The sequence below is a fragment of the Aulonocara stuartgranti genome, assembly GCF_965226115.1.
Source record: "Aulonocara stuartgranti genome assembly, chromosome: 23".
NCBI classification, from domain to species: domain Eukaryota; kingdom Metazoa; phylum Chordata; class Actinopteri; order Cichliformes; family Cichlidae; genus Aulonocara; species Aulonocara stuartgranti.
The window spans coordinates 53,493,251-53,518,998 of record NC_138958.1 but is presented as its reverse complement, the minus strand read 5'-3'; the positions used below and the strand labels follow the sequence as shown (position 1 = coordinate 53,518,998).

Genomic DNA, 25,748 nt, shown 5'->3' with positions numbered 1-25,748 from the left:
GTTGCTCGGCGACAGCCCCAAAACATCACTGCTCTCGAGAAGATCTGCATGGAGGAATGGGCCAAAATACCAGCTACTGTGTGTGCAAACCTGCTAAAGACCTATAGTAAACGTTTGACCTCTGTTATTGCCAACAAAGGTTATGTTACAAAGTATTGAGTTGTATTTTTGTTATTGACCAAATACTTATTTTCCACCCTGATTTACGAATAAATTCTTTACAAATCCTACCATGTGGATTCATGGATTTTTTTTTCACATTCTGTCTCTCACAGTTGAAGTGTACCTCTGGTGCAAATTACTGACCTCTGTCATCATTTTAGGTGGGGGAACTTGCACAATCGGTGGCTGACTAAATACTTTTTTGCCCCACTGTAAATGGAGAAAGGGTGGGTGGTTTCTCTGCACAGTTGGATAAATGGTAAATGGTCTGTATTTATATAATGCTTTACTAGTCCCTAAGGACCCCAAAGCGCTTTACATATCCAGTCATCCACCCAGTCACGCACACATTCACACACTGGATGTTGTATACTATTCAAAACCGGGTATCAAAATTACACTGAAGCCTATTGGTTGAGTTTTGGTAGCATCCTGGGTATCAGTAACTAGTCATAATTAGTAGTAGGTTTGAATCTCACCTCTACCTATCCAGTGTAACGTATTTTTGTTTCATTGGATGCTTCAAATTGCAGTGGGTCATATGTGTTGACTTTCACATCTTAACATCAGGGCTCCATTTTTATATCTCATCTATAGCACCTATGTGAGCCTGTCTCAGAGTACCTGAAATCGCAAAACAGCGACAGCAAGAGAGAAAGACACAAAAGGGAAAAAATCAAGCTGCTACTATCTTCAACTATGTCATGGTTATTAATAGACAGAGACTTTCACCAGCTGAAAAACTGCATGAAAACTTACTAGAAAATAATCTAGTCAGATTCTGATATTCCTGTTTTTGTTTTGATTTTTAAAGAATGAAATGAATGAAAGAAATGTGCAAACACACATCCTGTAAGTGTCTATAAGAGGAGAAGCTAAAGGCTTCTACAGAAACTGGAAGAAGAAAACATTCCGTTTGTATTTCCCTTAAACTTTCAAACTCAGTCACTTTTTGTCTCCGTGGACACACACAGCGTGTTAACGTCAAAGCTAGTCAGAAAGATTGAGACAATGAGGGAATGTTTTTAAACTAAATTCTTTTCACCCAGCAACTCTCCTGGTCTCTCTCACCCTTCTTATATTCTATCTCTTTGCAAAGTTCAATATTTCCCCCCATCGTGTCCTTCCACCATCGCACGGATTAATGTGGTTCACGGGTGTATATTTGTAGCTATCACTAAGGTGTCAGCTTTCTGTCTGAAGGTTTAGTCATTCCAATGAGCAACAACTGAAAAGCCCTTTTTGGACATGAATTCCCAGCCTTCATGTGCACTTTGATGTGCATCCCGCTTGTTTTCAGAGTCTGTGTGTGGTTTTCACTATTCTTCCAAGTTCATTTGTATGTGTATGTGAGTTTCTAGTGTATTCATGTGTGTGTGTGTGTGTGTGTGTGTGTGTGTGTGTGTGTGTGCAGTCGGAGGCTCCAAGCCCTCATGCGTCAGAATGCTTTTCTTTTTCTGTGGCCCCTGAGCAAACATATTAAGAACTACCTTATCACTGCTTATACAGCCATGTCCACATACACAAGACACACATATTAAACACAAGCCTAAGCACACACACACAGACACCAGATTCACAAAACAATACAGCTGACACCAAACACACAAAGCTTGCCGCCACACTCTCCAAATGTCACCGACCCATCGAGGAGGAAGGGCTGGGCTACGTGGCCTTTCAGGTCTCATTGGTTGATGCTGAGAAATCAGTCTGACGCTCTGGGACAAACCAAGGATTATAAAAGCGAGGTACGCTGACTGTGTCCGAAAAAGCAACACACTCTTGACAAGCCTTCTTTGAGAGGTGCATCCATGGATTATGAAAAGAAAAACTTTCTCTGTTTCACAGATGAAACTGATGCTGAACTGTAGGTTTTTTAGAGAAGCTGCAGAGATTTAATTGACAAATACCAATTTAGGTGTAGTATCACACCTGAAGATAACGCTGATTATCTCTTTGAGTAAACTGGAAACGACAGACTCTCCATAGACAAGTCACTAAAAGAACCCAGAAAATCTCCAGAGCTCATTTTTTGGATGGATAATTTGAGCATCAGGAGAAACAATACAGACTGAGAACTTGTAGAACAAAAACACTGTGGGAAAAAGATTCTTAGTCCAAGTTTGAAACTTTCAGAAAAAGTAAATTCATATAGACTTCAGGCCTGAGCATCATCTTTTCTTCTTTTTCAACTAAAGCCACAATGCTAAACAGAGCAACAGCTTTGATGGGGATGGCGTTCATCCTGCACGTTCTGATGATTCTAGGGATGCAAGTGGAAGCAGCAGCTGATGAAAGAGGTAAAAAAATGTTAATAATACAAGACCGCCTAATTCTCATAGCCGGCATTTCCTTATTCTTGAAGAGTTACTGGTTAAAGGTTTGTTTGTGTTTAAAAAAACTGTGCTTTCATTTAAAGCACGTCACAGTTTTTAAAAAAGTCATTCAGTCTTCAGCCTCGGTCTTTGCATCAATCGTTTCAAAAGAAGGTGTATGATGGCTGGAACCGAATAGCAGCTTCTTGTGTTTCTGTGCACGCTCTTCATGGAAAAGCCAGCCTAATCGCTTTATTGTTATTTGTTTTGTAGGCTTTGTGAAACAACCACGTTCCCTTCGTAGTCTTTTTCATGTCTCAGCTGTTCCACAGAAGACCTTAGCATTCAATTCAAACCAATACCTGAAGCACTGGCTCCTCAAAAGCACAGCAGCTCAACATGATGGTACAGCACAAACCACTGACCGAACTGCCACAAGAACTATTGCAGACACCAAGTCCAAGCAACCAGTGGTCAACAGCAACACAGCTGGTCCTGGTACACAAGCCAAGCTGCAGAAGATGATCTCAGCCCTGGAGGAATTTCACCGGGCATTTAACAGAACCCGGAGCTCACAGCTTACCATCATGCCACGAGGTAATACCACTCTTCTTTTAACTTTTTTATGCATTTCCTTCTTCATTGTATTATAAAATGTATTACTCTTTAAGGTTCCAGCATTAGCAGAAAGAAAACGCCAAGAGAAAGGTCTCAACATAAAGAATATCTCTCCCACATTAAGACACTGTATCTGGGATATTTTCTACCATTGGCCTTTATCACAGCACGAAGGAGGAGATCAGATAATCAGAGCATCAGTCAATCACCTGCCCCTCCCCATGTACCTCGATGTCTCCACCAGAATGAATGAATATGCCTTTGTGAATATGTTTTTTAAAGTTCTTTGAGTACTCTGACTAGACTAGAAAAATATTAGTTCATTTCAAAACACTTTGTACTTACGAGTCGCTGCATTAAAGACTATTTAACATCAGACTAACTCAAACATGCAGCTCCTTAGGTAATGTCTGGAGAGACTCAGGACTGCACAGTATTTACAGGCTTGGCCTAAACCAAGAAGTGACCTCTGCTTTCCTGACATTTTTGTTTTGTTTTTCATTTCAGTAAGCAGCAGAAATGCCGGGGGGAAAGAGAAAGTGGTAAGTTAGACCCAAAGTCTAAAGATCTGAGTGCTGCATGAATGTATGAACAAATGTCACTTAGTAGGGCCCGCAGTCTGAAGCGGTTCAAGTGGTCAGTCAGATTAGAAACATGCAAAATAACTGCATTCAAATTAGACATAAAGAAAACAGATACGTGAATTGGCTGACAAGAAATGAGAATTTTGTGCTCCCTGCATTATTCACTTGCTTGAGTAGTCTTTGGTTGCTTGCAGGTTAATAGTCTATCTGAAGAGAAAACTGGCTTGTTGTTTAGTTTTATTCAAAACACTGGTCTTTGTCCCAAAGGTGGGCAGTTCTAATGAAGTGCTGGTTGCATTTTGAACATGACTTCTTAAATCCAGCAATAAAGAACTTTGACCAAAGGATTAAATGAACCAGAGTGTGACAGGGTGCAGAAACGAGGATGTCTTGAAATCCAAGCAAAGCCACTATGTAACAATTTCCACGTATAGGAGTGTAAAACAGCCAATGATGTTTGTGTGGTTGCATTCTTAAAAGGGGGGAGAAGGAAAGTATCTCGTTGATGACTCGTGCTTTGATTGCTGACAGCCAGTTTAATCTTTTTGTTACCGTTGTGATGGAAGCTCACTGCTGCTGAAGGAGCGGTGAATCCCACCACTGCGTGCCCAGTGTTACTTGACAGCACTGCATCCAAAGCCAGTGCAGACGTCATCCCAAGCCTGACTGGTCGAAACTGTAGGAAGTCCTTCCCACCACAGACCAAGAAGACCAACAAAAGAGGTGAGCAAAGTTAGTATATATCTTCTGACAGGTGGTGTATTTGGTTGACAGACCATAATAATAAACAGGTCAAACCTATTTATGTATTAAGCCAAGCTGCTCTCATTCAGCTTTGATTAATGCAGCACATTTGCAGAGCGGCAGTTCTTGGGGACTGGAGTGCATAATTATGTGTGCAATTTTTAGTGTGCATGAATTTATCATTGCTCTTTGAGGTGTTGTCACAGCTTTTTCACCAGCATGTCTTCAGACTGATTTATAACCACGTGTTCCTTCTTTGCTTCTTCCACAGTGTGTTTCTGGAAGTATTGCTCTCAGAAATGACAGCTTTCCAGCCGCGGCTCACTTTTGTGTCCCATCTTCTTCCTTTCGCTCATCCTTCCATCTACCCAAGTATGCGTCTCCATTTTTTATTCAGCCTCCATCCTCTTCTGTATCTCCTGCCTGACTTTTGAGTGCTAAGAAACTGTGGCTATGACAACAGAAAGATCTTCGTGCCGAACCAGGCCGGCGCCAGCCTTGGACCTTTTCATTCATGCATCAACTAACAAGACAGACCAGTCAAAACAAACCTTGTGCACCCTTGGTCAAGACACACACACTTGTTAACCCTTACGCTCCTTTATAAGACAGACACGCGTCAGTTTTTCAATGTGTGTGCCATATTTTAAATAAAGTTTATCATTTGCATAGCAAATACTGACTGTGATGACAAAGGCTGCCATTTTATTTCCTACAGTCAGAGATCTGAAACAGTAACTTCACTTTGTGGTTTTTCTTTGATTACACAGTTTGTATTTAAAGGATTTTGTAACACTGGTTGTTGAGCTGAGATCAAATACAGTACTTTATTTAGATACAGCTTCAGCAGCAGTATGTTGCAATCTGACACTAAATCATCATCAGAGTTAATAGTATTTGATGAGTGACACCAGCTAGCCTCAGTAGTCAAACCAGCCTATGTCCAGACCAGCAGTGAATTCTTCAACCGGGCGTTTCTGGGGAAACTGGACTGTGAGTATTTGGTGTCCGGGTATGTAAATTCTGGGTCACTTCATTCAAAGGGTTTCTGCAGAAGTCAGCGTCATTGTCATCCAGCTGGTGATTATATACAAGTCTCTGTGTTAAATGTGCTTGACCTTGCAATCACAATCATTTTGTCTATTTTTATTTACCACAATGATTCAAGCATACACTGCTTTGGAAAGTCAAAAGTCTAGCACAGGACCAAGAGCAGGCTATTATATCAAACATCACACCACTGTTTGAGCACATGATGGACATGGACAGTGGTTAGGTTGTGGACTGTAGCAGTGATGTAGCAGGAAAATATCTAAAAATAGTCTATCCTCGCATGGCAATAATTTGTGCATCCAGCCTTTACACTGCTGCCTTCTTGTGGCCACAGTTAGCTACAGTCTGCTGCCCTTGCTTAAATTTCATAAGGGAATGCAACCCTTGCTGTTTTGAAGGTGTGTCAGTCAATTACTTTAGTGGGCAAGATGAGAGGCCAGGAGGTTTTTCTGATGGTTTGTGCGTAAGCATTGTGGATAAACCACTGGCCTTTGACTATAAACTGATTAGAGACCAGCATGTGGCACAAGCGACCACTGACTGACCTTTCACTGTTCTGAGATCACTTACTATCTGCGCTTCATATACAGCTAGCATTAGCAAGTAAAAGAGCCTCAGTGGTTTGTCAGCGTAATACGAGTCTCCTCTTTGTACCTACTTTGGCTAACATGTGGGATGAAGAGAAGATGGAGAATAAAAAAGCCGTTAATAAATTTTAGTACATTAACAAGGAAAGCTCTGATTACGATAGAGAGGGGATGGCAGCTCTAATCATATCTGATCTAATAAAATGCAGGCTCAGCAGTACTTATTAACATCTATGAGATTATCTGAATGTACTGTCTTTAACCAGCAGCTCCAAATTCATTTTCATTCATATTTTTAATCCCCTGTAGATATTTACAGTTAAAGCGTTTGCTCAAGCCTTTAATTCAGCTGATTTTTTTAATTATTAACTTACTTAATGTGCTTTAAAAAATCTAAATGAAGGCCTGTATTTCTGAGCTCACTAGTTTTTCAGAGATAAGTGGTCCTCACAGGACAGCAACTACAAACGTGATTTATTTTATGAACCATGTTGCTGGGCACTAAACTGTATATATGCAGTGTTGGGGAGTAACGGAGTACACGTACCGCCGTTACGCATTTAAAATACAAAATATGAGTAACTATTCCGTTACAGTTACCGTTTAAAAAGGTGGTATTCAGAATACAGTTACTTTGTTGAAATAAAGGCATTACACGGCAGTCTTTTCCTGTTTCATTAGGCTATGCCCTCTCTATTTTTGGTTTCCACGCCGGTGATACTCCCCCACTGAAGCTAAAAGTGAGTCCGCTGGATCCATCCTGGTCTCGTCGTTCTGTCAGGGCTCTGTGTGCGGGCAGGCGGAGATGAGCATCCAAATGCAGGACTTGGAGACGTAAATGTAACTGAGAACCTCAGTTTTATTGCTGGCACCAAACAAAAAAAGAAACCAAACCGTGAAAACACAAACTGGAACACACAGGCAGGATCTGAGGGTACAATGCAACAGAGAGCAGAGGAAAGCACAGGAAAACACAGGGCTTATATACACATGGCGGTAATCAGGGAATGGGCAACAGGAGGGAGACACAGCTGGGAGAAATTAGACTAACGAGACAGGGGGAGCGAAGCTGGACACACTGACATAAGACACAATCCTTCAAAATAAAACAGGAAACAACACACAAATCACAAAGACGCAGACTTGACACTGAGAGGCAGACAGAAAGAATATAAGACATGGAACTCAAACTATACTAAACATAAGACACAACCGAAGAACTAATCCCTCACCAAGAATAAGACATATATATTTATAATAATAAAGCACCAGAGAATAAGAAAATAATCCATAATGCAAAAAAATAAACAATGACAACTCAAAATGCTGCGTCAGAACTGACCCAGAACCGTGACATCCCACCGTTCATCTGACTCCTCAGGACTTGCCTGACCCTCTGCAGCTTGCAGCTTTCCCAGCAGTCTCTTCATGGTTTCTATTTGCCTGTTGTTCCCAAGTTCCTGTCTTGGATTTCCTCGAGCTGTCCTTTGTTGTTATCCGACTACATTTCTCTAGTCCGAATAGCATTCCAGTGTTATTGCAGTAGATCTTGGTGGTGTAGATCAGTGCACTGATGTCTTGTTCACTCTTGGCATACAGTTTGATGTCATAAAATAAAATTATTTGCGATACTTTCTGGATGTCATAATACAACAAAAATCGACATACTACTAGAAAGATAACTTTAGAGTAACTTTGTGCTGAACATTGGGGGGTTAGGGGTTAGGAGGTTAGGGGGTCTCTGGATCTCCGTTTAAATAAATAAATAAATCTGGGTAAATTCCCAGATGGTAAACATGGGACTATTTTGCTGGTAATACCTGAAATGAATAAAGAAAAGCAACAGCCTATTTATGCAAGAATATTCATAATTTTATTGGGGGGGTTATATTGGTTGGGTCTGATTATTGGGGGGCGGGGGGGGGGGGGGGGGTCATAACCCCCCTGACCCCCCTGGAGATTCTGCCCTTGTACAGACCATAATACTATTCTGAATGCTGACTGCTTTTAGTCTCCTCACCATTCTAACAATGCACCGTCAGATCTGCCTTCAGGAAATGTTTTCACTTTGATTACATTCATGTATACCTTACATAGAAGGGCTGCAACACAGACAGCAAAGGCAAAGAAAGTCCACAAAGTGATCCAATCAGTTTAATTCTAGCACTGAGCATGTACATGAAGAACAAAGTGATTCTAATACTGGGATCAGAGTGAACTGTGATCTGCATCCATCAAAAACACATTTACAGTAGACAAATCCAGAATCAAAGCACGGCCACACACAGCTAGTGACAAGCGTAAGATTCAAAGTATTTCCAAGATTATTACACTAAACAGTCCCACTGCATGAGCACACATCAGTGTGTTATTGATCTGTTTTGTTGAGACACACTGTGCTCTTTACTACCTAACAAATGCTTTATGTTTTCATTTTCTATTATCACGAAGTAGATCATGAGCAGTGATTATAAATCAGCAGTGATAGAACTGAATCACTAGCTAAGGAGTAAACACATCACACTGGAAAAATAAGATCTTTCCATGTTGGGATTTTAATGGTGTGTGAAATGAACATCATTAACATTTTCACTTTAAATAGAATAAAAGATGAAAAAATCATTTTGATTTCCTATAAACTGAGTGTTGTTATTGATCACAAAGTCAAGGCTGCGATAATTGTTGTCTTTGAGACTGCGTCTCTCACTCTCTCGCTGTGTGTGTGTGTGTCCGTGTGTGTGTGTGTCCGTGTGTCCGTGTGTGTGTGTGTGTGTGTGTGTGTGTGTGTGTGTGTGTGTATACAACGGTCAGAGTCAGTGTTGCAGTGACACGGTCCTGCCATTATCTGAAAAGTGAAGTAGTTGTGTTGTCATCATTTTTAAAATGGTCAAGATAGAGATGACACACACACACACACACACACACACACACACAGACCCGTGTGTTAGTGCTTTCCTCTTTACTAGTTTTCCTTATGTTCTTTACATATTTCTTGATTTCCTTGATTTATACGCTGCCCTACATTTTGTTTAATTCATTTTGCAACATGCAAATAGGCAAACTCAATCTCACTCTCAGCAGGACAGGTGCCGGTGAACTCCTCTCTCTGGTAGGCACGGTTCAAATACCGCCACACGCAGGTCATCTCCCGAGGAATCTCAAAGCCACGATATTTCTTTGCTACAACCTGAGAAAAAAGGCATAGAAAATAACCAACAATGGGTCCTTCTGATCGAGCTCATGTAAACGTTCTAGCAACCTGAATAAGCTGCAGACCTTTAGAATGTGGAGTTTGGGCAGCAGGTTGCAGTCAGCCAAGGTGAGCTCTGGCCCATCTAGGAAGCTCCTAGTTGACTCTGGCACATCTCCTAAGACATCAGCATCAATCTCTGCAGACAGGGGAGTCCTTAGGAAGTCATCAAGGCGCTGAAGAGACTTCAACAAAGCTTTCTGTAAGGCTACAAAGTCAGAGGGAGAGAAGTTCAAGTTCAAGTTCAAGTTCAAGGTTCTTTATTTGTCACATGCATAGTTATACAAGTATAACACACAGTGAAATGTAGCCTGACACGCTCCTCAACATGTGCAAAAAAAAATTGGGGGGGGGGGGGGGGGGTGTAGAGGAAAAACATTATATATATATATATACATATAGTATGTACATTGGGTGAATGTGCAGTAGTAGCAGCAAGCAGGTGAATTCTGTACATTAATATGAATAGACATCTGACTATTTTACAGGACAGACAGTGTTACTTGACAGCACTGCATCCAAAGCCAGTGCAGACGTCATCCCAAGCCTGACTGGTCGAAACTTTAGGAAGTCCTTCCCACCACAGACCAAGAAGACCAACAAAAGAGGTGAGCAAAGTTAGTATATATCTTCTGACAGGTGGTGTATTTGGTTGACAGACCATAATAATAAACAGGTCAAACCTATTTATGTATTAAGCCAAGCTGCTCTCATTCAGCTTTGATTAATGCAGCACATTTGCAGAGCGGCAGTTCTTGGGGACTGGAGTGCATAATTATGTGTGCAATTTTTAGTGTGCATGAATTTATCATTGCTCTTTGAGGTGTTGTCACAGCTTTTTCACCAGCATGTCTTCAGACTGATTTATAACCACGTGTTCCTTCTTTGCTTCTTCCACAGTGTGTTTCTGGAAGTATTGCTCTCAGAAATGACAGCTTTCCAGCCGCGGCTCACTTTTGTGTCTCATCTTCTTCCTTTCGCTCATCCTTCCATCTACCCAAGTATGCGTCTCCATTTTTTATTCAGCCTCCATCCTCTTCTGTATCTTCTGCCTGACTTTTGAGTGCTAAGAAACTGTGGGAGCTGATTCCACAAAACAGCCTCTGCCTCCCATTCTACTCTTAAATATCCTGAGAAGCACAAGTGAGTCAACAATCTGAGAGCTTTCTGTTCAGGTGATACCATGAGCTCTGTCACCTGAGATTGAGCCTGATTATTCAAGAAGAAAAAGAGTAAGTTATGGTGAGGGTTTCCCCACAGAGGTACGGCATGGGAAAACAGCTTTAGTTTAAATAGTTTCAATTTTCCAATATAAAACGAGGAAAAGTCTGCGTATTCCATCTTCTATAGTTTAATATAGTTTAACATCTGTATAACACTGCATGGCCATGACCAATGTTCCCTCACACAAACTCCCTGAGCGTCCCTTGGACCACTGTGAGCAACAGCAGACGTGTGCACTGTGGTCACGCCAGCATCCAGTCCATCCAAGTCACATGTTTATTAAAGTAATCAAATTACAGCATTTATGTTAGACGACTTTTAATGAACTGCTTTAGCCCACTTACAATGAAAACTTAAAAAAATCTTGTTCCTGACCTGTAGCATGTTAACACTGTTGGAAGGAAAAATAACTTCAACTCCAACTTTCTTCTTTTTTTTTATATAAAGCTCTGACTTGTATTCTGAGTCTGTGGTCTGGGAGAGAGTCTGTAACTCTGTCTGTAAAATACAGTAAACAATGACCAATGTTGGGCAGTTAATTATATAGTTACTTCTTCAAAAAAGTAACTGAGTTATGCAAACAAAGCTTTTTGCAGCTGTTTACCTAAAAATGCAGCCAAGGCGTTTTTTTATGCTGCAGTCACAAACAAACCACACACACACCTTACTAACTTTCTTGAATACATGTTTCCAACCTAACTGTGTCCCTTCTTACCATCTGTTGTGTCTTTTCTTGAGTTTTTGATGTACGCTGAGAATTTGGCAAAGATGTCGATGCCAGCTGTGTTAGCTTCTGGATGTTTGGGAGCCAGTCTGGGATATCTGGAGACAAAATGGAGAAATTTGAAATTAACCTCAACACGGCTTCCCATCGCAAACACATGTCTTTCAATGTGTGCTTGCATACCGGGGTGGAGTCAGTTTCTCCTCCAAGAATTCTTCTATCTTGTTGACATCAACCTTGACTTCACCATTAAAGGTCACAAAAGGAGGGTTGGTTCCTGGAGCAAGGTTGTGGAGGTCAGCCGGCTTCCTGATAACCCAAAAGTCAGGCGCATGTGGTCACTCTCATGTGTATCATAGTCACTGTATGAATACGTGTATGCGTCTGCACCATGTTACCGCTTGAGGTCGACTGTGGTGACATTAAAAATGACTCCTTTTAGCCACAGGATCATAAAGAGTCTCTGAGAGAAAGGACAGTTTCCGATGCTCTGTCCATCACTTCCTGCCTACACACACAAAGACCAGTCATCACGTGTCCTGCAGGTGATCTATGGATAAAAACTGTAGTGCTTCACTTATGAACAGCAGAACAAATGGGTGGATGAAGGAAATAAAGAAATAAAACCCCAAAAGAACGATACGGTGTAAGTGTAGATCTTACATCTCTTTTCTCATATTATAATTAATTTGACTGAATAAATCTGGACTCTGTGTTTAACAGAGATGTACAGGAGAATATCCTCTGCATGATAATTCCTGTTTCTCTCCCATGTGAATACACACGCACATCAGTTATCTGTTGAAGTTCAGGTGAATCTAACACAACTAAAATGTGTCTGTGTCCTATTATTAGCTGAATTGGGATAAATATCTCAGTATGGTCACTGTTAGAGATCCAATACTGGAAAGAAATTCTAAAAAAATGATCTCGCAGAGGAGTAATGTAAAGAGTAACGTGATCAATAACTTTTATAAGCAACGTGCCTCATCTTTGCGCTATGAGTGTTGTGTAAAACAGTTTTCCTGTGAGTAAAGAATTCATACTGAATGTTGCTGCAACAGCTCTGAGCTCTCAGTAACAAACAGGAGGATAATCAGCTTACCCAGCGAGACTGCTGAGATTAACATAGCACACCAGCACTATTCAGACTATTTCATTCTGTACTCTTTTACAAACAAAAGCAGAAACTGTGTTTCAGCATAAGTTGAAAGTAAAATGCTTATTTTAAGATTTTCATGATCGTGCTGTTTTAAAGAAATCCTCAGATGTGAGGATTTACAGCTTTTCTAGACCACAGAGAAGGAAACCTGAACTTCTACATAATATTTGTATCTACCTCCATCTGTGCTGCCCACAGGGCCCGTGACAAAGGAAGGCTTTGTTTGAACAAGCTTGTTACGTGGACGCGGCCGACGCTCGGGTATTTGTGCTAAATCTCTCAGGTAATGAAAGTTATTCTCAGGATGCTGTTGAACCAGAGCACAGAGCACACAATGGTCACAGAAGTGCAAGCTTCATGTACTTTGAATCTTTTTCAAATCTCATTTAAAACTACATGCATTAAGTAATGTGGGTTACCATGGCGATGGATTAGAACAGCACTGTCTTAATGGGATGAGATAAGCAGATCAAGATTAGCTTTTTCACTTGCTGTTTGTCTGTCACGGTCCTGGGGTGGTGCTCCAGTTTGGTCACTCTTGTTGTTCATTTTTGCAGATTGTTGATGTTCACTGTGAGAGAGCTCAGCTCTTGTTCAGTTTGTTTTTCCTGTCCAGTGTCTGACACCCAACTGTGGCTGTGGTTCTGCCACATTAATAATAACAGTGACTCTTACAGGCAGCCGTTTAAGTTTATTGCTCTATTCCAGGAAGCAAGCTTAGCTAACAAGTTTGTGTGAGAGAACCAGCTGACAGACATCTGTGCTTATTCATACATTTCTGCCAAACTCACATTTTACATTTTTACAAAAATTCCAATTAGATATTAGTTTTCTATTTTGTGTGCAGTGATCAGCAGTCATGGATTAATCATCCCCTGAGTTCAGTTGCTTCCAGGCACTTTATATAGTAAGATAACAACCCTACAATGAAGCAGCAAGCTCAGAATACGTAGTCTCCATCCTTCTAACTCTCGTGATGTTAGGTTCTCGGGTTAAAATGTGTTCACAGATTGAGGTTGTAAATCATGATATCAAAGAACATTTTGAAGGCTTCTGTGTCTGAAATTCAGAGTCTGAACATGGAAATCCACTGAAATTCATCTAAATCAGATTCCACTTGCATGGCATGGATGGGTCACAAATTCAGACCAGATTCAGTTTGGCTCTGGTCATTTCCCAGCTCATCCTGTCTAGATCGGGCCAGTGTGACAGCAAACATGGATGCTGGGACGTGGAGGAGAAGGGAGATGAGCTGGTAGCTGACAGCTGAGCTAATGGGCAACACTGGCCTGAACAGGCAACTGTGTGAACAAACACTGTGAATACTGAAACAGTGTGTGCAATGTGCTGGGCCAAGACCAGGCTCGACCTCCCAAAACTATATTGAAATATTTAACCTCTGTAAAAGGCACTTCTTACAGCACATTTACTGATAAAACGAAAGACTTGGAAAGTCCCCCTGCATTTGTTTTCAGGGAACTATGAGCACTAGCAGTCACACGCACCGTCTGTCAGTGAAGGCTGAATATTAGAAGAGATTAGAAATGGGAAACATTTAAGCACTTTTCTCTATATTTATTACAGATTTTTATCCAGTACAACCAGAAATAATCTTATTCTATATATAGAAAAATTACATTCTCTCAGTGTTACTGAATAATTATTCAAAGAGTTTTTATTTAATTCAGCATGTTGTGTTAAAGTGGAGTCACTGCTCTTCCTATGGTGAAATGTGGTGGAGCTCCACCGGTCATGGCTCTCTTTGCGTCCTCACACAAAGTTGAGCTTATTGAACTAATTCAGCTGCTCTGGAACAGGAAACTCTCAGCGTCTCAGTTTAAAGTCAGAGTTTGATTAACATACTGATGAAGCTGCTACAGCCTCAAAGTTTCAGGCACCAGTGACACTACATGTGGGTAACAAGTTATAGACACCAGTGACATCTCCACACACTTTACTGAGCAGGTATCACCTGAGCTGCTGTCACAGCCTTCGTGGGCTCTATAACCCTCTCTGCTGCACTGCAAACATCGGTTCTATACATTGTGTGTGTCTGCCGTCTGTCACTGCCAGTGTTGTGTTTGTTTGTGCTCAGCTCTCAGCCTCTTTTCTTTGTATCTGCTTCCTCTTGGTTTGATGAGAGAACACAGCATTGCGTTTCACTTCTATGGTGCTGACTGTCAGATCTATGTCCCTCTGCAGAACAAAGGCTCATGTTCCACACAGCCATTACTTCAGTGTCTCAATTAAGGCTTGGATGTCTCTTAACTTTTTAAAATTCAGTGATAAAGAGACTGAGGTGATGGTGTTTGGTAGCCCCACTGAGACCCCCAATGTGTATTTAGATACCTTGACCCAATATGTTAAGCCAGCTGTCACAAACCTGGGGGTCAAAGTGGACTGTGATCTGAAGTCATTTACCGAGGGTGCAAAATGCTGCAGCTCGTCTGAAGTTTGAGCACATTTCCTCTATTTTAGCTTCATTTCACTGGCTGTCCATTTCTTTCAGGATTCATTTCTAAAATTCTTTTATTTGCTTTTAAAGCTCTCCATGGCCTCGCCCCATCCTATCTCTCTGAGCTGCTACAGCCTTATACACCCACCCGCTCTCTCAGGTCAGCTGATCAGCTGCCCCTGATTGTGCTTTTGCTGTAGCAGATCCAGTGTTGGTTTATTTTATTTTATTTTATTTTATTTTATTTTATTTTATTTTATTTAGTTAATTCTACGTTGTTTTATGTTGTTGGGTTTTTAAAAAAAATATAAGGCTGTTTTAAGTCAAATCTTTATGTATTATGTGTTTATTTTATTCTATTGTTATTAACTTATTTACTGCACAGCACTTTGATCGTGTGCTGGCTATTTTAAAATGCTTTATAAATAAACTTGGATTGGGGTAGACAAATTGACTGTATTTTTGGAAGTACATGAAATATCAATAAATTACACTGACAGTGAATCAGTATGTTTAATGCTAAAGTAGAATGCCATGGAAAAATCAGGATCCTTTTTGTACCACATAAAAAGACTGTAAAAACACATCTAAGCATAAATTCTACTTAATACGACAAATGCATTTATAACATATGTGGCAGTGAAATATTAACAATAAAGGTCGTTTAGTCTCTGTGTAGATTTATTTGTTATTAACTGATATTTTTGTGTAATTAAGGAAGTTTTCACTAACAATGGTGTAACATGGAAAATTATTAAAAGCTATAATTGTGCTAATTTCACTGATGGCTTAGTATCTTATAAAATTGGTTACCAAAAACATAATAAGAACAAATAAGAAGATAAATGCATATTCTTTATGACTGAGGTATTTACCGTCGCAGATTCTGGGACTCTTACAAAGAATGTGGTATTTTTCACTTTTTTTTGCACAAGTATTTAGAAGCATCGAATATTTTACAATAATTAAAAAAAAAAACAATCAAATAATTTATTTTTATAACGTAGGTCTCATATTTATCAAAATTATTTTCTAAGTCAGGACAGCTTGAAGTTTTTTTCGTCACATTTTATGGAGCCAATACTCTGATCTTGATGTTCAGGAAGTCGTCTTCAGGTTTGTATCAGGTTCAAACACAGACGGAGGCCTGATGGCGAGTGGGATGGAAAAAGTCTTTGATATATGAAGCTAACATTTCATAACGTTTTATCAGTCTTTATTAGTTTTATCTGTGTTTCTTGTTCCTAATTCTTTTGTGTATTCATATCATATTTCCTTTCATTTTCAGATTTTCTCTTGTACTAATGTCCTCCCTGTTCTCACAAGAACTTTATATTTCTCTGCTTATTTTCTGTGCACTTTCACTTTGCTGTATCATGAGCTTCTCCATAGAGACTAATTCATTATTCATTATGACAAAATGCTCTTTGTAAATTCCCACTATGATAATAGTAATAACTATCCGTCTGGCATTCATCACAGGCCAAAGGAACCATGGAAGAGTTGATTACCTTGACATACAGGGAGATTTCATAGGGTTGGTTCTCCAGTGTTTTACTGTCCACCACAGGACTGTCCGCTCTCCTGTCGGAGGTCACCTTGATCTCTTCCCTCGTCTCTGCAGTCATCGCCTCCCGCTGAGGGACATATGAGCAACCATGTTCCAGCAGCACCACTCTCTTTTTCTTCACCTGCTCGTCTTTCTTTTTGGGCAGCGATTCATCTTTGATAACTGACTTCAGCTCATTTATCCAATCCGCCTTCCTCGGTGAACTGATCTTTTCTGCTGACGTTTCTTTATCCACCCATTCTTTCCTTCCCCACTCATTCTCCCAGAACTCTTTTTTGATGTGCCTCAGCTCTTTACTCCAGTCCTTCCTTTCAGCAGCAGTCGTCTCTTCTTCTGGCTGATCTGTTTTAATCCAGTCTCTATCTTTTCTCCTGGGTGACAGCACTTTTACTTTCCCCAGTTCGTCTTTCCTAAGACCTTGTGGCTCAGGACACAAGAACCCATTCTCCATTGTTTGCTTCAGTGTTTTAATGCTCTCATTTAGATCTGCCTCTGCCTCACTGTTGTGCACTTTTAGCTTTATGTCCTGTGTCTCCATGTCCTCTTTACCCAGTATGGCCTCGTCTCCTGGCAGCACTTGGTGATCTTCATCTTTTATCTTGTCTGTGGCATCATCAGAACCGCTCATAATGGTGAAAGGATGTACTTCTTCTGATTTTTCACTGGGCTTCTCCTCCATCGTTTCAGTCTCATCATCAAGAACGGTGACTGGCTCTTCTGCCATCTCCACTTCTCCTTCCATTGACTCTTCTACTGCTCCTCCTCCAGTCTCAAATTCTACAAGCATCTCTGTCTGTGGATGTTCTTTTGTGTTGTTTCTCCAAATTGTGTCTGCTTCTTTCAGGAGCTGCAAAGGATGCTCTTGTAAAGCACTTCCTTCTGTTGTGGATTCATTTTTCTCAGATTTGTCCTCTCCTTCTGTCCCGTCGAGCTTCACCTCGATGCCTTTCTCAGATAGAGAAGCTTCCTCCACCTGGTCCTTTGTGTCTGTATGTACCTCTTCTCCAGTCTGGCCCACTGGTTCTGGAGGAACTGTTATAGCTTGTATTTCAAGCTTAGCAGCTTTTTCTTCTTGCATTTCTAGATCATTTCTTGCTCTGTGCTCTTCTTGGCCCATTAACTCTCCAGCAACATTATTGGCTATCGTTTCCTCCATTTCTGAACTCTTTCCTCCCCCGTCCATCTCTGCCAAGTTGTTAACTTGCTCTTCTGCTTGCTCCTTCTGGGTGACGTCTTCAGTCCTTTTAGCTTTAGTGTCTCCATCTGACTGTGGCTGTTCTTCAGAGGTTAGGGCCGTCAGCTCTGGTTCTTGTGCCGTTTGATTGGTTCCTGCTCTCACGGGGATCTCAGAGCCATGATTTACACACTCCTGGACTCCCTGGCATTGCCATGTAAGATTATCAATAACAACCTCCTGTTTTATGGATTCTGAGGGATCTTCTCCATCATTGTTTTTTATTTCATTTTGACTCTCATTATCTAATTGGTAGGTTTGATTGGCCACCTCTTCAGCTGTAACACTTCTATCGACTGGTGTGTGATCAGTGCCCAGAGCTGAAGCTTGGATGCTGGCCTGTTCATTTATTCCAGAAGAAAAAGGAGCCACTTCTATGTTCAGATTAACCTCTGTTATGTTGCCAGCAGTGGGCAAAGTAGCAGTTTCTGTTTCGCCTCGGTCACCAGTACATGTGTTGGAACCGATTCTTGACTCCCACACAGAAGTACCTCCGTCCTGAAGACAGGACACGTGATCGTCGGTGCCTTCGTCCATGTTTTCCTGCCTTACATCTGTTCCTGCGCTTGCTGTTTCTCCCCCTTGTTTGTTTTCTTCACTTTCCTCCTCTTTTTCATCATCTCCATTGCTGTTTAATATTTGCCGTTTCCCTGGTTCAACCACAACCAATAGAGGGGAAAGAGAGAGATTTTCAGCCATCTTTGTATCTTCAGATTCTTTGTCTGTTGTCAGTGTGGTGGTTATTTCTTGATGTCCATCTCCCGCTCCCATTTCTCCATTCACCTCTTCTTCCAGTACTTCACATTCATCCTCCCCCTCTCCTATTTCTCCATCTGATAACAGGGTCACATGTGTAATCTCTCCTTTCTGCCAATCATTGTCTTCTTTACTTTCATCTTCAGTTTGTTCTGCTTCAGCAACCATCAAAACATCTTCCCCAACCTCCTCTGCCAGTTCCACCTCATCATCATCATCATCTTCTTCTTCTTCCTCAGCGTCGTCTTTGATTCTGTGGGTATCCAGGTCTGAAAACATACCTTGTGGGCTGTGGGCAACGGCTCCATTTGGCAGGTCTGGACTTTGGCTACAACTTAATTGAGCCATTAGGAAAATAACACAACTTATTTAGAAAGAAATGATAGTGTCCAAGTTTGCAGGATGAATGTGCAGCTTTATAACATGTAAAATTAGTGAAAATGATCCGGCGTTCTAGAAGAGTTCAAAGATGGGTATGAAGAGTAAAACTTACACTCCCAGTTTTAAGCTTGAATCCCAGAGGAAATCAAAGCGCTGATAGAAAACAAATGAATACAGTCTCACAGGATTTCTGACGAGTCCAGATTCTAAAAAGTAAAGATGGATGGTTACCAAAGTTTGACATCTGTAACAGCTCTAGGAGTGACACGAGGTTCCAAAGTTCCAAAGTAAAGCAAGAAGAAAAATCCAGATTTCCCCTGTAAGATGGTTATGGGGCTCTCTCATCAGTACTGTGCCTCAGGCACCGCTCCACGTCAATAAGTACGTTTCGCCTCCTCGCTTTCTTCTCTCTCTCTCTCACTAAGGGATTAAACCAAGGCTGATCCCACATGATCACAAGCTTAAACTCTGCCACCCAGAGGCCAGCGCCATTTGATCTGGAGTTTCTTAACACATTCAACCACACATCACAGCTACATCTACGAAACCTACCCTCCAGTAGATAGACAAAGCCATATATACAACATCTAGTGAACTTCAGTTTTATTTGTACAGTGCAGGTTCACCAGAACTATTTTATTGAAGCACTCTCAGCCCAGTTTACTACATGAACGTGTTTAAATGCTGTCTTCATTTTGTCATACTATCAGTCATTTAGTATCTTTAATAGATGATATTAAGATATGAAAGAAACTTGAATAAGTCCAGACGCTTTTCTTTCCAAGCTCCTTAGACTACGACGACCTGGATGACTGAGAAGCTTCACAGACACGTGAAACAGAAAAATGTTTTTGTTTTAATTCAGCTGAAACCAATAAAAGAAAAAGTGTGTTGTTTTTGAGTAAGAAGGTTAGAGAAGGAAGAGCCTACAGACCCTTTCCAAAAAATATGAATATCATGGAAAAGTTCATTTATTTCCTTAATTCCATTCAAAACGTTAAACTTTCATATATTATAGATTCAGGGTTTCAAGTACTTAGTTGTTTATTTAATTACATAATTTGGGCTTCCAGCTCATAAAAAACTCAAAAACAGGATTTCAAAAAATGAGAATACTGTCAAGACCAGAGGCGGAGCCAGACATTTGAAACACCTGGGGCTTAGCCCTAAAGGGTAGTATGCATGTGGGATTTTTTTTTTTTTTTTTTTTTTTTGGGGGGGGGGGGGGGGGGGTAAGAAATGACTGAAAGATTAATTGGCTCTGTTTTGAGTTTTGTTCAAAAAAGAATGACTTCATAGAGGGAAAAAATATATATCATATGCAGGACACCTTAAACTAGTTTTTTAATTAAGCAGCGAGGCAGAACAAAGTCAGGGCTGTATCAAGACACGAGGACTAATCCCCAATTCAACCAGACCCAGAACTGATCCAGAATTAAAACAGGACTACAACAGTTCAAAATCAGGACTACTGAGGACTTAACCAAGACAGAACCAGAAAGCTAGATGATAGTAGCACTAAAAATCATCATAGACCTGCACTACACTTATTTTTTAAATTCTACCAAAGAACTCTGTTTAGATTGAGAAAAGTTTATATAATTATTTATCCTTGTTGTGCAAACAAGCCTGCAGAACTTAATAAATATAGAATTTGAAAAATAGCAAACCTAAAAAGAAACACGAGATACATGAGGACCTGTGATACGGTGATACTTTTGGTAAACAACCATTTGACTAACATATGAGTCTCACCTGCTCTTGTTCATCTGTTCTGTCCTCATTCTCCATCTCCCTCTCTGTTCCTCTCTCTCTCTTTGTGCTGACAATCATCAAATATACAGTTGAAACCAGATATTTACACACTCTTCAGATCAAAACACAAACACTTTTTTAATTGTAACATCAAATCAGACTAAATGCTTATTTTTTTTTAGATTGATAAATAAATTATTTATCAATGTGTCGGTGAAGGTTTTCAGTCAACCAGGTCATCGTAGTCAAAGGAGCTTGCAAAGAAAAGCGTCTGGACTTCTTTAAGTTGCTTGAAGACGTTTCACCTCTCATCCGAGAAGCTTCTTCAGTTCTAAGTTCAAATGGTGGAGAGTCCCAGATTTAAACCTAGTGGGAGTTTCCCCCCACAGAGGGACAAAAGGACCCCCTGATGATCCTCTAATCGCCTGAGCCAAGGTGTGAAACTGGGTGTGGGTCCCAATCAGCCAGCGTTTCGGGTGAGTTCATTGTGAAACCTGGCCCCACCTTATCATGCGAATTCCTGAGGTCAGATGGCCCAGGATGTGAGTGGGCGTTAAGGCGTCTGGGCAGGGATAGCTCAGTAGGTAAAGTGGTCGCCCCATGATCGGAAGGTCGGCGGTTCGAATCCACTTAACGGCTACCCTGAGGTACCCCTGAGCAAGGTACCGTCCCTACACACTGCTCCCCGGGCGCCTGCTTAGTGGGCTGCCCACTGCTTCACTCAGTGAATGGGTCAAATGCAGAGAAAAACAAGTAATTTCCCCATGGGGATCAATAAAGTATCCATTATTATTATTATTATTATTATTATTATCATTATCTCAAAACTGGATTATAGATGGCAGAGAGTTGGTGTCGTAAACCCCGCCTCTGTTCAAAGATGGTCGCTCACAGTGCACATAGATGGCTTCCCATATGGAAAAGATATATATAAATCTTATAAAGTTTGTATCTGTCTTGTGTGAAACTTGTATGAAAAGCATATAAGTGTGAAAACAGATATAAGATCCCTTGAAAAATTATATAATGAAACTTGTATGTTTTGGATACTTACTAAAACAATGTATGAAAGTAATGTGAGAGTGGCCACTTTCATGAATAATCACATATAAGTTTTTACTATTTCTTTTCTGTATGGGTTCTTTCACTCCTCTTTCAAACCATCTGTCCTCTCTGTCCAAAATGTGAACGTTGGCATCCTCAAAGAGTGACCTTTGACCTTAAGATGCAGATGGACAGCTGAGTCTTGTCCTGTGGAGGTGGCTCTTCTGTGTTGTGCCATGCGCTTGTGAAGTGGCTGTTTGGTCTCTCCAATGTAGAGGTCTGGGCATTCCTCGCTGCACTGTACAGCATACACCACATTGTTAAGTCTGCTTTTCTTTGCAAGCTCCTTTGACTATTACTTATCAATAACATATTTGTTTGGCACCAAATTGTATTCAAACTGAGCCACACTTATGGAGCTCCACAGTTCTGTTCCTGGTGTTTTGGTTGATATCTCTTGATGTTCCCATGTCACAGAAACAGGCTCTGTGTTTTGCCTTATATGCATCCACAGCTGTGCCACCAGTTTACTCACATGGACTCTACGAAGCTTCTTCAGCTCAGAATGGAATCGTCTGGAGTTTCTTATTAATTAACAATAAACTTAGTGTACATGTACTCCTACATTTGATGAAAGTGATAAAAAATAGGAAGCTCTGTCTCTCTTTATTCTGACATTTAACTAATTCAAAAGATGTTTCAATATTTATCTAAAACAAAAGTTTACTCTAAATTGATGTTGTACAGTAAAAAAAATGTTCTTGTGTTTTCCATAAAGTGTAAATATCTGGTTTCAACTGTGAATATACTGCTGTGTATTGAAGTTCCTCTTGTTTTGCATAGGAATATACTGAACAACATACAAAGCATAATATATAAAATACTACCAGAGTTTTTTCTTTGAAAGAAGCCCCTTATGTCCATTCTTGTATATCAGTGCATTACTGAAACCGATTTATTTAGCTGTGGAGGGAAACAACTGAAAATATGAAATAAACACACATGTAAGCTAAGACTCTCTAAAGAAACAGCATTGTTGTTGTTCGGCTTTTCATTTCGCCATTTGTTGATTCACTTGAAGAGCAATAACGTAATATTGGTCAAGTGATCAGTTTGATATCAATCTTTCGTGATGCACCGTCATATTTACATTATTTGTACGGTACGAATGATTTGCTTTGGTACCTGGTCAAACTTAAGCTCTCCTTAGTATGGCTGGCTCCGTTTCTCCAACAGCGCACTCACAGGCGGCAGCTGCCCCGCCCCCTCGCTCAGTCGTTTAGTGCCTGAGCTCGGATCATACCAATATCAGGGGGGATTCACGCACAGTCGTAAATTCCCACAGTGTGCACTATGTGCTTCGACTATTGTGTGTACTTTTTGTTTTATACAGTTGTCAGCCAGACATCTAACTGTGAAAAAATTACACCCCAAAAGACCCCGGGCCTCTGACAAAACAACCCGGGCTTAAGCCCAGTAAGCCACCCCCACGCTCCGCCACTGGTCAAGACATCACTGTTTAGTTCTCAGTTTTTGCAGGAAAAAAGAAAGAAATTAGGATTACAACAAATCAATCAAAATGTGGTACTTTCAAAATGATACGTCAATCTTCAATACTTGGTTGGGAAACACTTTGCCTTAATCGCTGCTTCAATGCGCCGTGGCATTGAGGCAATCAGCCTGTGGCTGTCGGCAAAGTTATGTGACATCAGTGATGTTTGTACTAACTTGGTTTTAAAGCCTTTACTTTCAAATATACGCCGTTCAATAGTCGACCTTAATCTTACAGAGATTGTGATGATTTTGTGGATAATTAAAGTCAGTCATATATCCACAAACACAACAAGCTGAAAGTCAGTGATGCTGCTCGGTTTGCAGTCCTGAACATCGCGGCACAAGCAGGATCCACTGCACTGTTAATGTTAGCTATGTTACATTGCTGCCTCTGTTCGGTGGTGTCGAGCCAAACGCACTTTAACGTGTGTTTGAACGAGCTGACGGTTCACTCGTTAAGCTGAAAGAAAGATGCTTTAATCACAGCAGTCACACATGTGTCCACTGCACCATCTGGAACTCTTCTTGTTTACACTCGTAATAACACAAACACTAAATCCTCCTGTTTGTAGCAGTGTGTACACCTGAGACTGTCACCTGTCTGTCTGTCCTGCACTCTCTCTCTGTTTCTTTCTCTCTGATTGTGGAATAAAAGTATGAACATGTGTTTATAAGTCACACTTGTGTTTGAATCCTGCAGCTTATCACACAATTGATTTCCATGTGTGACGACTGCAAGTGTCCAGAGTGAGGACAGACTGAGGGACCCACTGCTGCACATCATCTGTGAGGCTTTGCACCCCTGATGATCCACCAGGACAAACTCAGCAGTGTGTGAGGAAGAGGAGGAGGAAGAGCCAGCAGCAGCTGACAGATGGAGAGAATAGACAGACTGTTCCCTGTTTGTGAAGGACTGCTAGGAAAGTTTAACATAACTGTCTGTGCTGAATCAGTCTTATTAGGTAATGTTCAAATAATGTTATCATCCCAGTGTTTCCAGTGTGAGAGAAAGTACTCAGGGCCTTCAAGTTACACACTATGAAAGGCAGCAACAAGTTCAATGTTCAGAAACCTAAAGTATGTATCAGCAGCAGAATGGAGCTAAAATAAATGTTGGTTTCAGTTCTATGAAGCTTTGAGTATTTTGGATCAGTAGCTGCTGTGTGTTGCATCATATTGCTGTAACTGTTTATATGCTTTATATATTCTGAGCTAAGTTGATCTATAGTGTTACATCATATTCTACAAGGATGTTATGTGTTTGTAGACTTTCTGCCCAGTTTGACCCATTTAGCAGAAGTCAGCCTGTTTGAGGCTCTGATATCTATTCTGTGTGACTTAAAGCAGTTATGACATGGTCTGATTATTACAGAGCCCCGCAAGGGACATGGGAGGAAAAAAAATTACAATGAACTTTTGCGAGATCTCTGTGCCGGGAGAGCGGTGTTCCTCCCGGCTGTAGTAGGACCTCCTGTTAGCTTCGAGATGGTGGGTGTCAGATCTACGAAAACGTCGGAGCACTTTTGCAAATATGTGATGTCTTGTAAACCGAGCAGATATTTGACGTTTACACAGCTACATTCACGCCTCAAAATATCTTAAAAGTGTATTTTGTGACCCAGAAAGATTAATATTACAACTGAGTAGCTGCCACCATTGTTTGAATTCAACTTTTGTGAGATCCCGAGTTACCTTTGCGAGATCTTGCAAAAGTTTTGCGAGATCCCGAGTTTGTTTTGCGAGATCTCGCAAAAGTTCATCTTAATTTTTTTTCCTCCCATGTCCCTTGCGGGGCTCTGTATAAAAGTTTATTTTGTGACCCAGAAAGAGTAATATTACAACTAAGTAGCTACAACTAAGTAACTAATCTTAAATGACTGTTCAGTACAGAAATGAAGCCCAACAATTTTACTAGTGATGTGCGGATCGATCCTGAAATATTGATTCCTCCGATACCAATCATTTATGTTCTAGAATCGATTCTCACATTAAAATATCGATATTTTAGTAATTTAGAGTCAATTTGTAGTTTATCATTAACAGGAACACAGTGGAAAGAAACTATAACATTCGGATTGTCTACATTCAAAGGAACTACTTCCTCTTCCGCCTTTCATAGTCATGTATGAAATACGGCTGTATAAATGTCTCGCAGCCCTTTGGCGTGCGCACTCACAACAATGGCTGAGCGTAATCGGAGTCATGTGCGGACGTATATTACCTCCACAAACAGCTGAGACGTGGTTTGCGATACATGTGGCAAAAAAGTGCTCCAAGAGTGAGGTGTTGTGGCCATACTAGGGAGACGTTCAAAAGGGCTGTTGGGGGGGGGGGTTTAAATACATTTTACAGTGTTTATTTATTGGATAAAATACGTTAAATGTCACTGTTATTATTGGCCAGCCCGGAAACAGCGGGGTGTCCAAATTCAGAGGCTGCTTCCACCTGAGGACCCGTCATTGTTGGAGACTGGAATTGTCTGGGCCGCGCTATGAATTCTGCGATATGGTTTTTCAATTTTGTTGTCCGGGTGGAAAATCGGGAGAAATTCGGGAGAATGGTGGCTCCGGGAGATT

General features: G+C 40.8%; 1 protein-coding gene across 1 annotated transcript; it reads right to left on the bottom strand.

Annotated features, from left to right (window-relative positions):
- Positions 1 to 8,195: 8,195 nt before the first annotated feature.
- On the bottom strand, positions 8,196 to 19,174 carry LOC309700079 (uncharacterized protein). The gene is made up of 6 exons (XM_082523463.1): positions 16,390 to 19,174; positions 11,660 to 11,769; positions 11,445 to 11,570; positions 11,253 to 11,359; positions 9,340 to 9,521; positions 8,196 to 9,250 (listed from the first exon to the last, which is right to left on the bottom strand). Exons 1-6 carry the CDS (start codon positions 18,784 to 18,786, stop codon positions 9,098 to 9,100), a joined length of 3,075 nt encoding a protein of 1,024 aa, XP_082379589.1. The 5' UTR covers positions 18,787 to 19,174; the 3' UTR covers positions 8,196 to 9,097.
- Positions 19,175 to 25,748: the final 6,574 nt, after the last annotated feature.